This window comes from Phasianus colchicus, chromosome 18 (assembly GCF_987193195.1).
Source record: "Phasianus colchicus chromosome 18, bPhaCol1.hap1.1, whole genome shotgun sequence".
Taxonomy (NCBI): Eukaryota; Metazoa; Chordata; class Aves; order Galliformes; family Phasianidae; genus Phasianus; species Phasianus colchicus.
The window spans coordinates 11951607-11969623 of record NC_143453.1 but is presented as its reverse complement, the minus strand read 5'-3'; the positions used below and the strand labels follow the sequence as shown (position 1 = coordinate 11969623).

Genomic DNA, 18017 nt, shown 5'->3' with positions numbered 1-18017 from the left:
CTCTGACAGCTTTTAGGGTGAGACAGACCACATGCAGAGTTACCTGTCCATCAGGGTGTTTGGGTAACCCACTGCAGTAAACTCAGCTCAAAACACCTGTCCTCTCATTATTCCCCTTCTTAAGGGACTGGTGGAGCAAAGACCAGCAGTTCTGTTAAATGCAGTGAGTCTGTCTGCACAGAGCTGCAGAATTCAGCCTATTCCTGGCATCATGAAGAACGAAAGCATTTCAAGGAAAGGCTGCTGCTTCTACAAGTACAAATTCTGAGCAGATGTCTCAGAAGTAGCAGAAGAGGGATAGAAGTGGGAGAGCAGGGCTCTGTGCTCAGCAGGAGCAGAGGGTGGCACTCTCTGCACAGCACACAGCCGCTGTGGCGCTTTCCCGTTACAGCTATTAAAGCTACAAGCATGTTTTTCTAAATATTTCCTTAGCAGAGATCTCACTCCCTAACCACTGACAACACCACGTTCCAATTCCCTCTGCTTACTGCATGCTTTTCTGCTTACATCTTTCTATTATTTGGTGTCACTCAGTCTGCAAAAACTTCATTAAAAAAGAAACCTATGCTAACCACACAGAAAGAGCTCCATTACTGGCTGGCTGCAGTCAGGCTCCGGCATCCAGCTCTTCCCTCCCAGGGAGAAATGGCTTTGTGTTAAACACAGAACATGTGACTGGTGCCAGCTCTTTGGCAATGGGCTTTAGGAAAGGCTGCCTTAATATTTTATTTTTGTATTTTATTTACTGATCTGTTATTTATATGTGTGTAACATTCATACGCCACTGCCTAAACAATTTTAGCATGTCTATTTTAATGGCAATAAGGGTTTGAAGTGTTACTTTCCTGACTCATTCCTATAAACAGAGGAGAGACTCTGATGTAACCGTGGCGTGTCTGATTTAACAGTTTCACTCAGAATTTAACCAGCCTTTATCCTACACAAAAGAAGACTGTAAAAATAAAAAAAAGCAGTGTTGTGTAATCGGAAGGTTTGCAGATGGGGACTCTTGCAATCAGAATAAACTAAGATTTAAGGCCTTGTTACTGCAAGTCTCTTGCCAATGCCCTTCGCCTGTTTAAAGCTGCATTCCCTTTGGTCAAAGCAGCTGTTCTGAAAAACAAACTTCTAAGAGCTCATTAATTTCCACGGGATATTACAATGTTGTGTCCCTGGGTCACAAGGGTTAGTTCTGGTGTCAGGACTCCCTATATGTTTAAGGAAACTAATTCAGAAAGTTCTTTTTCCATGTATCAATTCATGTGTTGTGCGTGTGTGGAGGGAGGGGAAGGAAATTACTGGTTTTTAGTAGTTTTAAGCTTAGGTTTTACACAATAAATGATTTTTCTGTCAGCCTGAAAGAAAGAAGTTTCTGTTTTTCTTTCCTGGAAATTACTTTTCCCACCTGGGGCTCCTGGTTAAGAAATTGCACCCACCAACTCTTAAGTACTACTGCACTCCAAGAGCCCCCAGACGGCACTATGCAGCAGGCAACATGAGCCAGTCCTTGGAAGGACTCACTAGAGGAGCATGGAAGCCTGGAATTCTTCAACAGGACGCTCAGCACAAAAAGCAGGACACTTGTTCTCTGTAGGATATCTCAACAGATGTGGAAGAAGCTCCATCTTGCTTGTTCAGGGACGTGCACCCTTCCAATGCGTGGAGGAGATGAGCAGCAACACAGCTGGGCTTTGCAGCAGCTATGTGCAAGGTGAGGCTGTAGGAAAACATTGGTTAGGGAATAAAGAGTGGGCAGAAAGCAAAGTCCCGTTCACCATTCTGCTCTGCCTTGATCCCTCCAGTAAATCTCTCTGCTCTACCCCAGCTGCCTGACGCAGCTGTCCCCCAGACACTGTGGAAGCTGGCTCAGCAGCCAGATGTTCCCTGGGAGGGTGGTGGGAGTGCTTCTGCTGGGCTCAGTGCTCTGCGTGTGCCTGGCCTCGTGCCTGACACCTTCAGCAGGCAACCAGACATCTTTTGGTCCTTGTCTTGTGTGCTCCCTCAAGTAAGAAGTTGTCCATGCCCATGCAGTGTCCCACAGCTTGCTGACAGAAAGAACTCACAAATATAGAGCAGAATTTCCATAAAAGCTATAGCCTGGGGGAAAGGGGTTCACCGCTCTGAGCTGAAAATCCTTCTGAGCGGACTGCTCTCAGTTTGGTCCTTCATTCTGCATGCTAAGTTGTTGCCAAGCCAGAGTGATGGAGTGTTGTGCAGGCTGGTCCTGCTGGCAGAAGGATGCTGAGATCTGCACAGACATTCAGACAGAAATGGCTGGGCCAAGAATTCAGTAAACAAACACAAGAAACCCACGTACATTTGTGCCTGTGCTGCACTTCAAGGTCTGCAGTTTGGAGCAGCAGCACAGCCCAGAGCACTGCCTGCTTGCCTCAGAAGGATTACGGGTGCCTGCACTCAGATGACCCCTGGAAAAGAATCCAAATAACAGGGATGTAAGGTCCTTAAATGGACGCTGCACTGCCAGACTTGAGCACATTCTCTTTCTTTCATTTAGGTATTCCCTATGCTCTTGTTCCAGGCCTGTCCAAGTGACAATAAAACCCACTTTTTGAATACCTTTTCCTGCCTGCTAGCCCTTTTGTCCTCAAAGACTGCAATAACATAAGGAAAGAGCAGAAGGAATCTCTATATTTACTTCTGTCACACTGAGCCTCATGTGGGAAAAAGTAGATTTCTCATTTCGGGGATTTTTCAAAGCTTAACATGCATTTATGGTGACACTGCCCTGAGGTTTAACTGCCGGTGTTAAGAACAGCAGCGCAGCACAGCGCTGTGCCACAGAGCCCAGACTGCCCTTCAGGCAGAAGCGTTCTGCTGGGAAAAATCCCTTCGCTCTCTGCTGTTCAGAACAGACATCATGCAGTTGTATATGCCGTTTCGGTTGACAGGAAACTCAAAGAAATGTTACACAGGAGGAGCAAAATGCAAATTTGAACACGAGCAATCACGGCAAATAACTGACAGGGTCATAGCCTGGGAACACCACTTACACAACATTTGCCCTGGGAAGAAAAGAGCAAAATAAGAATTGACCACACAAAGAATTATTTGCATCTTTTTCTGCTCTCAATGAAACGAGGAAAAACAATCCTATTAAGCTACTGAGATATTGCTCATGTGCCCTTCTTTGAGCAAACACAGGTCTCCCTGGGGAGGGGCTGGTGCAGAAGGGGGTGAGCACACACAGCAACACAGCACCAGCATCCCATCCTCGATCCCCTCCAAGCCTTGGGTTCATCAACCAACTGAAGGTGTTATGGGGGATTTTTAATTATTGTCCCTCAAAAGCCAGGTGAATGCCTGCTTTTGGGAAGGAGGACTTTGGGATGTGCTGTGCCAGTGCCATAGTCCAACCGGAGCCAGCACAGGAGGTTTCTGGGCAAGGTGTGCCAAACCTGCACCCACCTGCTGCTGGCAGTGAGTCTGCACGCTGCTTCATGGGTGTGCATGCAGCTGAGCTCCAGAAGACAGCTCCAAGCATAAAGCCACTGTCATTTGTAAAACCATAATCTTTTGATCCCAAATTCTACTTTTTTTGCTAAATTATTGCAACAACTTCTGCAGAATATGAGAACTAACTGCAGCTAGAAATCGGCGATCACTGCCACCTGCGAGTCCTCTCAGCGCTGGGGCTGTGGGGCTGCCTGGTGCTCATTGCAGGACGGGGACGGGAGAGCTTTTCAGCTGGCAACCCACAAAATGCCACGGAATAAGGAGTGTCCCTGCCCTCCCATCACCTCCACAGAGGTTACGCGGCTGCGGGACGCAGATTGGTGTTTTTTGCGCAGCTCCCTCTCTTTGGGCTCCCTAGGATGCACGGCGGCACTCCTTCCCTCCCCTCCTTGCTCACGCGAAGCCGGGGTGATTTCCCCCCCCGGGAAAGGCTCGAGCACTTTTCCTCTTTCCCCTTCCTCTGACCCTGCCCGAGTTCCGAGGCACGGCCCTGCCCGCGGCCCCCATCGCCCCCATCTCCCCGCAGGAGGAACTTTCCCCCGGAGCCGCTCCAGCCTCTGCCCGCGGGGCCGCGCCGCCTGCAGCCCGGCGCTTTCCAAGTACGGAAAGGACAAAGCCCTGCGAGCCTCGCTCCCCTCCAGCCCAGGTCCCCCCGCCCCGCGCCGCAGGTGCCCCCCAGGGGAGGGCAGGGGCCGGGAGCAGCCAGGGGAGGGGGCGAGGGGCGGGGAGGCCGGGCTCGGGGGGTCCCTGGCAGCGGCGCCCGCTCAGGGCACGGCTCCGCAAAGCCCCGCTCGGCACAGCACGGCTCGACAGCGCAAAGCTCGGCACGGCACGGCACGGCACGGCACGGCACGGCACGGCACGGCACGGCTCGGCTCGGCTCGGCTCAGCGCCCCGCGCCATGGGCCGGAGCTTCACCGGCGCGGGGCTCGTCCTGGCGGCGGCCGCGGCGCTCTGCCTCGGCGGGGCGGGAGGCAGCAAGGTAACCCCGGGCGGCCCCTGCCCGCCCCCGGCGGCACGCGGGGCACGGCGCGGCACGGCACGGCGCGGCACTGCGGGGTCGCGGCGCGGACGGCGGTCGGGGCCGGCACACCCGACGGGCGGGAGGCTGCGCCGGGAGCGGGGCTCGGCGCGATCCGCCGGGACGCGGAGATGCGGCGGGGCTGCCCTGGGCCCCAGCCCGGGGTGGGGTCTGCGGCCGGCTCCGAAAGGCAGGCTGCATAGGACCGGCTGCGGGAGTCTGCCTCGGGTCGTTCCGATTCGGTACGGGCGGACGCGGGATGCGGGGCAAGCCCCGTGGATACCGATATATCAGCGTTCCCGGCAGAAATCGGAGCACTTGCCCAAAGGCGGCCAGAACGAGGGGCAGCTTGGCGCAGGGAACCCAGCCCAAGCACCTCGCGTCGCGTTACCCTCCCTTTGCTCTCCTGCTCGTGCACATCTGTGGTACTGAGAGCAGGTGAGTAGCGGCAGGGACGGGCGCTCCGCAGGACGGGCGCTGGCAGCGGCCGGGGGCGGCAGTGGGGAAGCAGCGCGGCGGAGCAGAGCGGTGCCGGGAGCACCGGGCGGCTGCGGGGCGACGGGAGCTGGGTGCTGCGAGAAGGGCGAGAGCCCCAACCCGCTGCCCTCGTGGGGACCCCCGTGGGCTCTTGGTTGGAGCAAGATTTCACGCTTCTGGTGGACGTTCTTAGATCTAAGAAATATGAGCCATTATGCTATAGGAGAATAATATTCTGTAAAATTATCTCTTCGGATATGTATAAGTAAGTCAAAGAAATGTGGGGGATTGCTTTACGGGGGGGGGGGGAAAGCAGCATGGCAGCATGGTATGATTCAGCCTGCCACAGCACATACCAGTACAGCAGTGACTTCGTGGCTGAAATGAAGATGTTTTATCTCACTCACGTGAAGATAGCTACTGAGAACTTCTTACTTAAGCCATGATCTTGGTTCTAAAGTACTGAGTACCAGCTTCACAAAGGTGCTTTAATCTATAGAATTGTATGGCTGTGGGTTTTTGTCTTTTGTCTCCTTTTAACTCAGAAGTGCAGCATGTAACCTGGAAACTTACCCTTCCCTCAGGCTTGTTTCTGGGGGTGAACAACTCCCGCACCCAGCTGCACACTTACACTGCATAACTGCTCCCTGCCTGAAGTTGGTACATCCTTCCTGTGCTTCGTTCTAATTTTGCCTGGACAGTCATGAGACGGAACAAATATTTGCTGTCGTGTGCCTTTGGGTGTGAGTTCAACAGTGTGACACTGTGTGCATCAGCACACCCTATTCACTTTGTTCGATTTGTCTTTTCCTATGTTTCCCAGCCAGCTCCCGTTGATCTCTGGTTCTGAAGCCAGGACCATTTACCTTCCCAGTTAAGCACTGACCACGGGTACCATAGCAGAAGTGCCTCCCTAACGAAGCAGCAGCAGCCTCCCCCTTACTTTCCCAGGCATGACTTATTCTCATGTCAGCTATTCGTATGATTGCGCACTGCTTGTAGTCTCTAAACATGCAGGACAATTTCTTTTGCAGAATAAGACTTAGGCATTTTCTATCGCTTATCTGCCTAAATGTGACAGTGAAATTCATGCACGTAGACACACGCACACATCTCTTGCTCCCTGTTTTTGTTATTCTTTTGATTAAGTTGTACTTGTTCCTCGTTCGTCAAGGTCTGTGTAGGCTTCATTGTTTTTATCTGTTTTGGCTACATTCTGATAGTGTTGCTATGCTAGGAAAAAATCCTCTAAATGGTTAGTTCAAATCTGGTTCGATTTAGCAGAAATGAGAAATGAATTATCTGCGTGCGTGGAGTTAGCAGTATGAAAACCAGCGCAGACTCCTTGGAACGGGCACTGTGTGTGTGAGGGATGGCAGGCTGAGCTGGGCATCCAGGGAGGTGGTTTGTGCCAGTCAGAGCTGAGGGCCGTGGGGATGTTCTTGGGTTGTGTGGATGCTGAAATAGGTTTTGTAGCAAAATAGAGTCTTCTCTGGAACCCCTGAACTAAGGACTGCAGGAACATAAGAATCAGGGTTAGAGCAAACGAGAGACAATTTGAAGATAAGGTGTATGGTGTTTCCTCCTGTATGTCTGTATCAGATGGAACAAGAGGAACGGAGAGGTGGTTTGTTTATCCAGGAGGAAAATTCAGGAAGGAAGAATGTAAGCCTGATGAAAGAAACACATAGTCAAAATTCCAGGTCTCTGTATGCCCATAAAATATTATCTGTTTAACCAAACCCCTGTGGAAGAGGTCTTTATGTCAGTGCCATCTTTCACCTAGCATTCAGCTGTTCACTTGCTGGCTTAAAAAAATATCAAGTCTCTGCTATTTCTTTCAAGAGAAGAAATCTGCAGTGATCCCAACCTTCTGGTGAAAGTCTCAGTCCCAGGAAGGACTGTGGCAAAATTCCCGTTCGCTTCACAGGGAGCAGGATCCTTCCCAAGATCAGTGAAGGATTAAACAAAAAAAAATCAACTACTAAAATATGCACCTCAATTAGCAAAGAATGTGGCCTGATTAGTAAAGTGTATGAAATTTCAGCTATTAAATTCTACGGCCCCCATCAACAAAGCACACTGCACAATTGGCAATGTATCCAGAATCTCAACGACTGTCCCAGGCTCCTGCCAGGCCAACCAAGCATGCAGCTGAATCAGGGAATTATGCAACTGGAGCAGCAAAATATGCACTTCTGACTGGGGATGGAAGGGCATGCAGGCGCTCAAGTGTTGAAAGCTGACAAACAGTAGGTTTGAGGACGTTCGTGGTCAACCTCTGCCTTAAGAAAAGTGAAGGCAAAAGAGATATATTTGATGAAATCTCTCCAAATGATTGCTGGGCTGGAAAACTCCATCCTTCAGCCAGCTCAGTGCTGATGGCAGCAGCCCTGCTCCTGCCCGGATGTGCTACACATCTGGTTCATATCCCAGCTGCCAGCTGTAGGGGTTATTTCATAACACATGAGCAGGGTTTGTAGCTCCAGGTAGGTTTTACTTGGTAGGTCTCTACAGAGCACTGTGTTTCTGTCCCAAGAATCTGAACCAATCAAGCCAAATAAGGGACCTTCAAAGAATCTGAAAGTTTTGTTGGCAAGAAGCTCACTATCTATTAATCTCATCACTGTTTGTAAAAGTACTCTGTGCTTTCGGAGAAAAAAAACGATAGGTCTTTCCTATTTTCTTTAGACCTTGATGAATTGCTGTAGCTTCTTCCTACTGCGTTTACAACATACCTTGGCAGCTAGGTACTGCAAGCAGAGCTTGGGAGTTCAGCCAGTGTGAGAAGCAGTTGTGTTCTGATGTCCTGAAGCAGTGGAGTCATTTCTCCCCACCTCATGCCTCTGTGCTTAAAAACAAAAATCCAGCCACAGTACCTGGTCCTTGTCCTCAGAAGATATACTTGCTTTACATGATTGCTTTTGTTTGATACAGAAGAGCTGTAGGTTGTCCTGTTTTGATAAAGATATGGTTTCAGGATTTCTATAAACTGCTTTTTTTTTTTTAATATAATTTTATTTCTGGAAGTAAACTGTATTACATCACCTGCGCACAAGGAAGGTGTGAAAATTTCTTTGTTTTACTGCACTGTTCATAGAAGTCTGAAACATTACTCAAGTCTAAGAAATTCCTTTCTTTCTCTCCTGCCCCCCTTTAATTTTTTTTTTTTTTAATCCACTACCATCACTACATGAAACTGGCTTGCACTGAACTTATTTACCAAATTTCTGTCTCATTTCCAGGTCAGTTCAATGAATGATCCCATTTAGTTCTTTTTTCCTGTTTCAAATATTTCCTACTGAGTCCAGAGCAGTGCCCTTAACACGTAATTGATTTGGGTCATTGAACCTTAATTTTTCATGCGTGTTCGTTTGTGTCCTGCCACTGGTCTGACTGGTATGTCAATTAGAAAAATGCAGGCGGACTTCTCCTAGAGGCTAAAGTTCATGTGGAGTTTCTGGCAAAATAAGATCCTGGAGTTTGTATCCCTGCAACTGGGCAATCATTCGTAACTTTTTAAAATTCTCTGCCTGGCCAGAATGTTGTAAATCTGGCTCTCTTGTTAACTTCATGCTAAGCAGCAATAATGTCCACGATGTTTCAGTCCTGAATATCCTAATTACTGAAACACTGAAGAAACTGAGAGTAGAGAAGATGGATGAGGCTGGCCCTGAGTCCAGCACAGCACGTGGGGCTCTCTCTTTGTGTGGCTGAACCATGGTTCTCTTGTTTGCTGGGGCTGGTGATGGGGAATGCCATCAAGGTAAGAGAAGGAAGCCAGTGGCAGAGGACTTCTGAAGGAATGTGGGTAGCATTTGTGCTGAAGAAGGTGAAAGAGTGCTGCAGCTCTAGAGATGCTGGCAATCCCTGAGATGAAAAAGCTGAAATCATTTTTGTTTCTTTAATATCTAAGTAGCTTGAAGCAAACAAGCCTGTCGTACTGGTTTAAAAAGACCCAGCAAACAATCTTTCCTGTAGTAACCAGCAAACAATTACTCTCCTTCTTCATTTGCTTCTTTGAGTACAGGAATGATGGTGGAATGTTCTTCCTACTTCCTCTTCTTAAAGAATGCGTGGTGTGTTTGGTACCAGAGCTGGTACTCAGCAGCAGCAGAGTTAGAGAAATGGCATGTCTGACACAGCAGCTCTGTCCTTTCATCACTGTTATTATTACTGGGTCAGTTTAGATATCTGCACTGATATTTCAGGTCTATCAATATTAAACAATCAATAACTGGTCTGATGGCTAGACGTAGATGACTGTGTCAGCTGTGTTTTGAGATGTTTTAGGTCATTCCTTGGGTATGAGGAATACTAAATGTAAAATAGAATCCTCTTGTAGAAATCCATGGCAGGAGGAGGGTGGAGTGGGGATGGGGCACTACAGACTCTTGCGTTAATACATAGAACGATTATCCAGCAGGCAAGAGAAGTCCTTGGACTTGATGTGAGAATATGATAATTCCTCATGCAGCTCTTGGCAGCAAACGGTGCTATACTTCACTTCAAATAGTCTTGCTCCTGTCATTACCAAGGAAAAGGAGGTCTTAATTTTGAGAGAAGAAAAGGCTAATTTGACTTAATTTCCATTTGAGAATTCCTGAGGCCCTACTCAGACCCACAGAACTCATCTTGCACTTCAGGAGGATTTAAATCAGGCCGTAAGTACTGCTGATTTGGATTAGTAATGATGTACACTGAGGACAACATCTGTATTTCGGGTTGGGTGGAGTCCTTTAATGGCAAAAAAGTTGGTAATAGTTTTACAGCACCTTTCATCACAGCATTTCAGTTTCACAAATATCTAATTACAGAAACTATTAAATTATATGAAATTCTTGGTCCTGGGGGAGTACAGGCAGCACCATTACACTTCGGTATAAGCAGGGCTGGGTGGTGTTCAAAGTGGGTAAAACAAAAGCAAATTTGCCACATGCAAGCCATAACTTGCTGTGCTATCTCAGTTTCATCCACTATTTTATTCTCTTTTCTTTATACTGGCAGCCAGGTTGCAACATCAAACCACCTCAACAAAATGGGCTGGTAAGAGCCTCCAATCAGAACTACTGTCAGGTCTGAAGAAGGGACTTGTGGAATTTCACTGACTTTTTTACTAATCCATTTCCATTGTGCTTGTGTTTCATTATTCTGGTAAGTAGTAGCAGGACTGCTAACAAGGGTTGAGTGTCAAGGATGCCAATAAGGGAAGCTTCCTGAATACAAGAGATCTGGGATAAAATGCCTCTGAAATTCCAGCCTAATCCAAATCCAAGAAAGACAATTGCTCAGCCTTTCCAAGGTGGCTGTGCCTGTTGGACATCCAACCCATTCATTCTGCTTAAATCCAGCTCTATCCTGGTCTTGGGTAGTTAGTAAGTATACTGTCTGGAATGACTATTTATGGTTTTATTAAAGGTTTGTTTTGTTGTTGTTGTTTGTTTGTTTTTCTTTCTAATTTTGATTTGAAATATGGAGCCTCTACTCTTAGAACTGAGGCTTGAAGACCCATCTGCCCATTTCCTTGTCTTCCTGCCTCATTATAGATCTGTATGGGTGGGCACTTCAGGTGAATCTCAGACTTCACTGTTTGAATACAAGGGCCCCAAGGAGTTCCTCATAAAGGCTAACTTTAAATGCGAGCTCAGTAGGCTGAATGCTTTGATTTGCCTCTAAAATCAACTGTAACTTATTCCAGGTTTCCTGGTTGAAACTTGAATGGGGAAGAAGAAAGGATGTCTGCGAAGCAGATTTATTTGGAAAAATAAACTGCTCACTGGTTGGGACCCTATAACAACAAACCCAGTGCTCAGTTTTCCCTCTGGCTGCAGTATTTGCGATACTTTTCCCTGTGTTCTCCCACACCCTCCCTGCTGTGCCCTCACGATCTCCCCTTATGAGTAGGCAGTAAAGTAAAATTTACAAGCATCCTGCTTCTGAGATCCTGGCAAACAAGGGCTCTTGGAAATTTCCCTTCACAGAGCACACAAGAGGAGACTAATCCTGAACCAGTGAGGTGGAGAAAGGCGCTGCTATTTGTATACCATCCAAAACAGAATGTGTGTTTGGACCATAACAGACCTCTGAACGGCCAGCCCTAGCTGTAGCAATGGCTCATTCAGAAACTTAATTAAAAATATCTTTTTTACTCTAAGTTTACAACAAAGACAGAAGGGATTTTTTTTGCTTTGTTAGTTTTGTAAAGATCACTACCCAAGTCTTCACAAACCCCCTTGCCTGCATTGAGTGAAGAAATGACCTGGCTCCCACAGAGTTTCAGCTTGCTAGTGATGATCCCAAATATTAGCAGGTTTTAGCTTTCACATCTGGACTGTTTCCTTCTCTGTATGTTTGCACAATAGGCTTCCATCATATGGAACATCAGAAGTGTCTGGATGAAACAATAGGGGCATGCAGCTGGAAATCCAAGCACAAACAACTCTCGCAAAGCCAGTTTAGAAGTATCTGTGGTTTTTGTTGGCTTTTTAAATATCAAAATTTGTTCGCTGGGAAGTGACCAGCAGAACTTGCTTGAGATTGCTTTCCAGTTTCTTCTTCTCCTGTTTCTGGTACTCCCAAAACAAAACAAAGCATTTTTGAGCACCTAAGCTGCATGTGGATTTCATTATTCAAATCTCTCCCGAGTATCTGGGAGGTTTTTATATGTCTATAAAGTTTATTTGGGAACACTAGTTTCACAGATTCCTGTGAGCATACATAACTTGCTGAATGGACTTTTTTACTGAACTCTGCAAGCAATCTTTTACTGCAGTGCTATAGCTTTTGTTTTGTTCCGTATTTTGTCTGGTTACCAAGCAGTTCAGACATAATCTGAGCATGTTTTCTACTCTTTAATTTGAGCTGCTTTGGCCCGTTCAGCTTATAGAAAATGAAAACCAGATAGATCTTCTGGAAACTCCTTTGCCACCCCTATCCGCTCCCACCAGCCCTATCATTCACTGTTAATTTTTCCTATGGTTTGTCGTGTACACTTTATTAATGAGAACTTGCTCTATAAGAAAAAAAGTCCTCTGCTGACCTAGTAGAGCCCTGAAGCAAATGGCCATAGCATCTTGAACTCTTCATTACACAGCCTTACTTTTATTTATGATGGTCCCCACCATATTCATGGCTATTTGCCTGAGGAGATGCTGTAAACGATTCCTTTGTTTCTTTTTCTAAAGCTTTACATATTTTTGTATGTTTGAATGAGAGTATTTTCTGAAGACAAACAGGAATGCAGCCTTGTATGGATGCAGGATCTAATTTGATATGGCATCTCACATCTGTATGGCAGGATCTCTGTTTGTCTGTGGACTGTCCAGTCACAAGAGTTAGATCTCCCAGCCCCCAGGGATTAGCCTGGAAAGTCTTACATGAAAAAGCTGGTTGCTGACGCAAGGCCTAGCACTCACTGCTGGATGTTATCTCACCTTCGTCATCTGCTTCCTTAGCCACAAAAGCAGATGTCATGATGGAAGTGGGAAAACAGTGATCAGACTGCTCTCACAGTATTTCATGCATGTTTGTTGCATGAACACACAGCAGTAAATGTATGAGGTACTGATGATGAATTTCTACCTGACGCAGTTCCACTTTACAAGTGTAATTGTTGCCCCCAAGGAAAGATTGCCTATTCAAGCAGGTCTTTCCAAGCAATTGGATTTGCATGTTTTAAATAGATTTTTCAAACAATTTCACAGAAGAGCAGTCCGAGTGTCTTCTGTTTCAGATGGAGATGAGAAGCACATGAATGCTGCAGTGTGGGTCTGCAGTGGGGACTGAAGGAGAGTTCAGAATAAGACCTGTCGTTTAATCTCTAGTAAGAACACCTGGATGAAGAGTTCCAACAAAACCAAGGAATCAGAAGTGTTCTGTGCCTTGATCCTGGCCCCTTTCACAGAATTCAGAGCATTTCTTTCTCTGGTTCATGTTCCTACCAATGTTTTATCTGTTTATGAGTGTTTCTCCACCTTGGCATCCAGCAAGTACTGAGTGAATGCTGGGTACTCCTTTAGCAGTAACTTTAACTTAATGCCAACTCCAGAAAATAAAAAAACACAAAAACAACACCTATCATCATAAAAACTTCCAGCCTCAAAAAAGTTAAAGCAAAATATAGAATGAGATAAGGGGAGAGAGCTTTGCCTAGCCAGCCTTACACGGCTATAACTTGCAAGATCTCTTGTAGGTGAATCCAATACAATCTTAATTAAAGAACTAGAATGGGAGAACTAGCACTTCAGCATATTCATGATGTTGAGGAAAAGAGCAAGAATTGATTTTATTGTGTTCTCAGTATCCTGACAGCTTTCACCTGGAAAACTTTAGATAATTCTGCCCGTTGTACATAACTACATGGTTGGCATCTTGGGCCTAATGAGGAGAAACTGCTTCTTCTTCTCACCTGAAAACCTCTCAAAAGAAGAGCATCAGCTTTTCTGTGGTTGCTCTGAAGGCAAGTACAAAATGTCAGTTACAATATATGCACAGACTGTGTATGCTGCTGCTCATGCTATGGAAAGCTGTACTGTTCCATGGGTGATTGTTCAGGAAACAGCCCCTGTTTTTATCTCTGGGAACAAGCATTTTTTTGTAAGCAGCAAAAGGCATTGCATCTCTGGAGTCAAATGAGGAGGTCTGTTGTTCTCCACAGAAACTGGAATGCATCACTGTGTCTGGTGGTTGCCTGAGTGCCCGTGTTTGTTGGTTGGTTCTTTTTTTGCGATTTTCCTTTCCCCCACCTCCTGGTCTCAGAGAGGCTCAAGTAGGAAGGATGGTGACCTCATGGCACAGTTATGCAATCTGTTTGAGGCCAGGTATCAAAATACGCTGCAGCTGTGAAGTCGGGACCTTACTGTGGCTGAGGGCCTGGGCCTCCTGATTCTAATGAGATTGCTGACCTTCTCCTGCCACTTACTCTTCAGCTGCTTTGATTCACGGACATTTGTTGTGGCAATGGCTTGCCTAGCAGTTTGGCACTGTGCCACAGGAGAAGCTGCATCCCCAGGCAGGTGCTGAGATCTGGCTGCTGACACCTGCCAGCAGGTGAGGATGACCCCAGCCCCATCATGCTCTTTCCGTTCTGACAGAGCCTACCTGCCTTTCTTCAAGGTTACACAAACATTTGCAACCTTGCCGGCTTTTTTTCCCACAAAGGCCAGAGAATGTTGTCTGTTGTCCTGTGAAATAAAGCAGCACCTTCCCAGCAGGCTTTTTCAGATTTTCAGGGCTCAGCTGCAGCAAACTCACATATGGGAAGAATAAGAGAAAGCAGCATGCCTACAGTGGGAGGCACAGTTGGGTCTCCAACTCCTGAAGCCTTGTTCAGACATTGCATTCTTTGCTCTAATTGCAGCATCGCATTCCTACTTTGCTCCTCTGCTCTTGTGGCTATATTTTTCTTTCCCTCACCTCCTGCAGCTTCAGGCTTTTATAGTTCCCTTCCTACCTGCACATTGGTTCTTTCCAAATGTCCCATGAACCAGTAAGAACAGTAGAAAACGTGGTGATAGGCATGAAAACAGGGCCCTACAAAACTGTCTGATGTGTGCCAAGTAGGAATGTAAGACAAGATGGGTTCTTTCCTGGAAATGGGATTTGCAGAGTGGAAATGTCACATCCATAATCACATCCATGTGGTGGAACTGCTGCTACCCACTACTGAAATAACAGAGCATCTGTTAAAAAATGTAGCCTTGGTTTTGCTTCAATGCTGCATGTTGTGCTCATTTCAATAAATTCTGGACCTTAGTTTGAAAACATAAGGGCGACTGCTTTGATACTGTAATTGTATTCAAAGCAAATGAGTGTTCAGCCTGGTTTCAGGGTCCTACTCTCAAGTCCTGTACAGCGCTCATTGCTGTAAGATTCCCCAGGGCACAGGGCAAGAACACCGGCTGGAGGTGCTGCTGTACGGATTTGTGTTGGCACGGGGAGGGAGAGGAGACCCCTCAGCAGAGGGAATACTCTCCAAATGAAGAATTCTTTAGAGGATCAGTCTGAAAAAAATCACAGTTAAGAACTGGAAAAAGGTCTGTGGAACCTCTCCTTAATTCTAAGCAAGCTGCTAGCAATTTTTGTCAGTCCCATGTCCTGATCTACTGCCACCACATCTACTTTCAAGCATCCAAAGATGCTTGAGGAATTGCCGTAATACAGAATGAGATTCTCCTTTTGCTGCTGTCTCATGCTTTAAAGAGCAAAGGCAATTTAGTGGAGAGGACAGCAATTTCAAGACATTTTCACAAATTCTTACGCTGCCAAGTGAAAAAATAGATTAGATTTGCTGCTGCTGTATCTAATTCACTCTAATGAAAGAAAATAAACCTTTCATGAAGAGATGACCTGAAAATGCAAAATTAAGTAGAGTGCTAATTTTATAAAGCCTCTGATTAACTTTCTCTTCCAGCTGGAAAAAGAAATCCCAACTAACTTTGATCTCTAGATCAGTCAGCTAGTGAAGTAAATGTGGTCACTTAAACCAACAGGCTGGATTTTTGTATCTTACTCTTGGGATTGTCTTTCCTTAGATCCTGTATTTGATGAGTATCCAAAATGCTCAGACTTCTGTAACTTGGAAACACTGTGAGAGAAGAAATTGGGCCTTCTGCTGTGAACCACAAGAATTGTATTTCTGGTAGTTTGCAGCTATTTCCAGCCACGTCAGCAAGTAAAGGCTTGTCTATATTTTGCTTCCCCCTTAAGCTCAAAGAAGGGAATGGCCACTTCCCCTCTTTCCCTCTGTATTTCTTTTTTTCTTTCTAAAGTCTGAAGTTCAGCATTTTCTTCCTGCTGTGCCAAAAGGTCAGGCCACTTGGTATTACATCCCACATGGCGGGCTCTGTTCAGTCACCCCAGTGAGTCCCAGTGATATTTAACTCAAAATGAACCTCCTGTGTTTGGAGGGGGAAGTAACCGAGATTCCTTACCTCCCTCTGCACCAATTGCAGAGATTGGTGGATCCAGGGTTTTAAAGAGGTCCCTGGGGCAGAATAAAATGTGAAGGAGCTGGTGAAGTAGCATTAAAGTGTTGCCAGCTCTTTGAAAAAAACACACATGTGCGTGCATGCGTGGACATAAGACGTACTTAATTTTGGAGGGTGAGGGATCCTAAATAAAGCTTGCTGGCTGTTCACTCCACTGATACCACGGTGAGTTCAGATGGCTAAATTTAGTCACCCAGACTGAACAATCTTGGATTCTAAGACCAATCCATCTCTGTCCAAAAGCTAATTGCATATCCCTATGGTTGCTGTAGAGTCAGCTGGAGGCTGACAAGATAAGGCTTCTGTAGAAGGGCCATATGTTTCCTGGAGTCCTGTTTTGGCACTAAGTGGCCGTAGGGGATTAGGTTTTTGAAGCAATGCAAGAAAATCTACCTGGAGGAGTTCTCTTTTTGCTATCTCCCCAGTTCCCCAGTACCCCAATAATCAGTGAAGTATCATTTATTTAGTGGATGCATTTTGCAAGAAAAGATGAAACATAAAAGGTTCTTTTGGTCATAAGCACAGGATCATAACCAAACATTTTGACTTAAGAGTGATGCCTAAGGTCTGCATAAACAACTTCTATCCCCATCTTCTCTCATTACAACAATATTAAATCTTTCTAGTGCAGCCTTCAAGCAAAGACCAAAAAGCCCTTTAACTTGGATAAGGAGATAATCACATCTGTTCCTGAAGACACTAATAAATGCAGCAGCTTTTAAACGCTCAGTCAGCTTGAGATGTAGCTGATTATTCCTTCTCTGGCGTTTCTAAAGAGAAGTGGAAGTGACATTTTTAAGTCTGCCTAAAACTGGAAATACATGTGAGAAATGCACAGAAATCGAGATGTGCATAATGCATGAATGAGGGAGAAGTAGGTTATGATCTTTGCACATCTTTTCCCTGTGTGCCTGCAACTTGGTATCTCTGTTAAGTACGGGGGTTGGCCCCTGAGAATGTCTTGGAAATGGAGTGGCTCTGCTGTATGCCTCCAGCTTGCTCTGCTGAGGCTTTCACTCTGGCTCTGTGTGCACAGTAAGACAGCTTGATATTCCTTGGGTGACTACGCTGTAAAAGAAAACAAACTACATTGGGCAGCACCCAAGGCAGAGAATCTGAGATTGTGCCGGCAGAGGAATGACAAACATCAAAACAGGATGTCCTCCTTTCTCTTCTATGAAGCAAACACTTCATAAGAAAAATGCCTTTGGGACTGTGCATGAGATACAGGCAGGACAGCAACCTCCAGGGTGCTGGAAACAGCAACTCCTCATGCCAGCATTAACATGAATGAAAGAAGTGTATCAGTACTGCATTCTTTGGGCTGCAGCAAAAGCTATGAACACAAATAGTCTGAGGGTTTCCCTAGCCAGCACATTCCATCACTTCGTCTCTTCTTCAACAGGGCTTCCATCTTTACAAGACAAACCACACACCATGACACCTCCTCTTACAGACTACCTGGAACAGCACCCTTCCCACCTTCCCTCCAGGCTCCCACCTCATGCTAGAAGCATTCCACTTTTGGAGGCAGGCCAGCCAAGCCTAAAAACTCAGCCCTGCCTGCCTCTAGTGACTGGGCAGAGACCAGTACCCATCACTGAAGAGCTCCTGTGGGCCAGCTGCCTTATACATGGCCCTGCTGTCTGGTGAACACCCAGCTTTTCCTCATACCTTACAATTTCCTATAGTAAGTCACTGTATTTCACATCTCAGTACAATAGTAATTCCCAATCCCACCCCTTTGCATGCCTGGAAACTACTATGCTTTCTACCTTCCATGCTTCTGAAGAGATTCCTTCCGAGTCCACAGAATTTTGCTGTGCCTCTCATCAACACTCTCAAGGAGTTGTCTTATTAGCAGACAAAAAAAAAATAAAGGAAAAATAAATAAATCTCCACCCTACTCATAATTGGCCTAATTGGTGTAAAAACTGTTGCTTTTAAAAAACAAACAACCTATAATTTGCAAAGACTAAAACGTGCCAAATTTTTGCATGCCTCTGTCAAAAGCCTGTGAATATACCACTTGCTGTGGAAGGGAACATCTGTGTCTA

General features: G+C 46.1%; 1 protein-coding gene and 1 long non-coding RNA gene across 3 annotated transcripts in view; one reads left to right on the top strand and one right to left on the bottom strand.

Moving 5' to 3' along the window:
- Positions 1-356: 356 nt before the first annotated feature.
- The window catches only part of LOC149915551 (uncharacterized), a 31889-nt gene continuing 14228 nt past the window's right edge, over positions 357-18017 (bottom strand). Inside the window, exons 3-4 of the long non-coding RNA XR_016472049.1 lie at positions 7711-7926; positions 357-2426 (exon numbers count right to left, since the gene is read on the bottom strand). This is a non-coding gene — a long non-coding RNA (uncharacterized LOC149915551). The remainder of the gene's footprint in view (positions 2427-7710; positions 7927-18017) is intronic.
- The window catches only part of LOC116228698 (uncharacterized), a 31115-nt gene continuing 16667 nt past the window's right edge, over positions 3570-18017 (top strand). Inside the window, exon 1 of one of the 2 annotated variants that reach the window (XM_090152476.1) lies at positions 3570-4456. In XM_090152476.1, the coding sequence (XP_090008602.1) occupies positions 4376-4456 (81 nt within the window). In that variant the 5' untranslated portion in view covers positions 3570-4375. Of the gene's footprint in view, positions 4457-4615; positions 4934-18017 lie in introns of those variants that run through there. The other variant, XM_090152477.1, reaches the window with a different exon arrangement.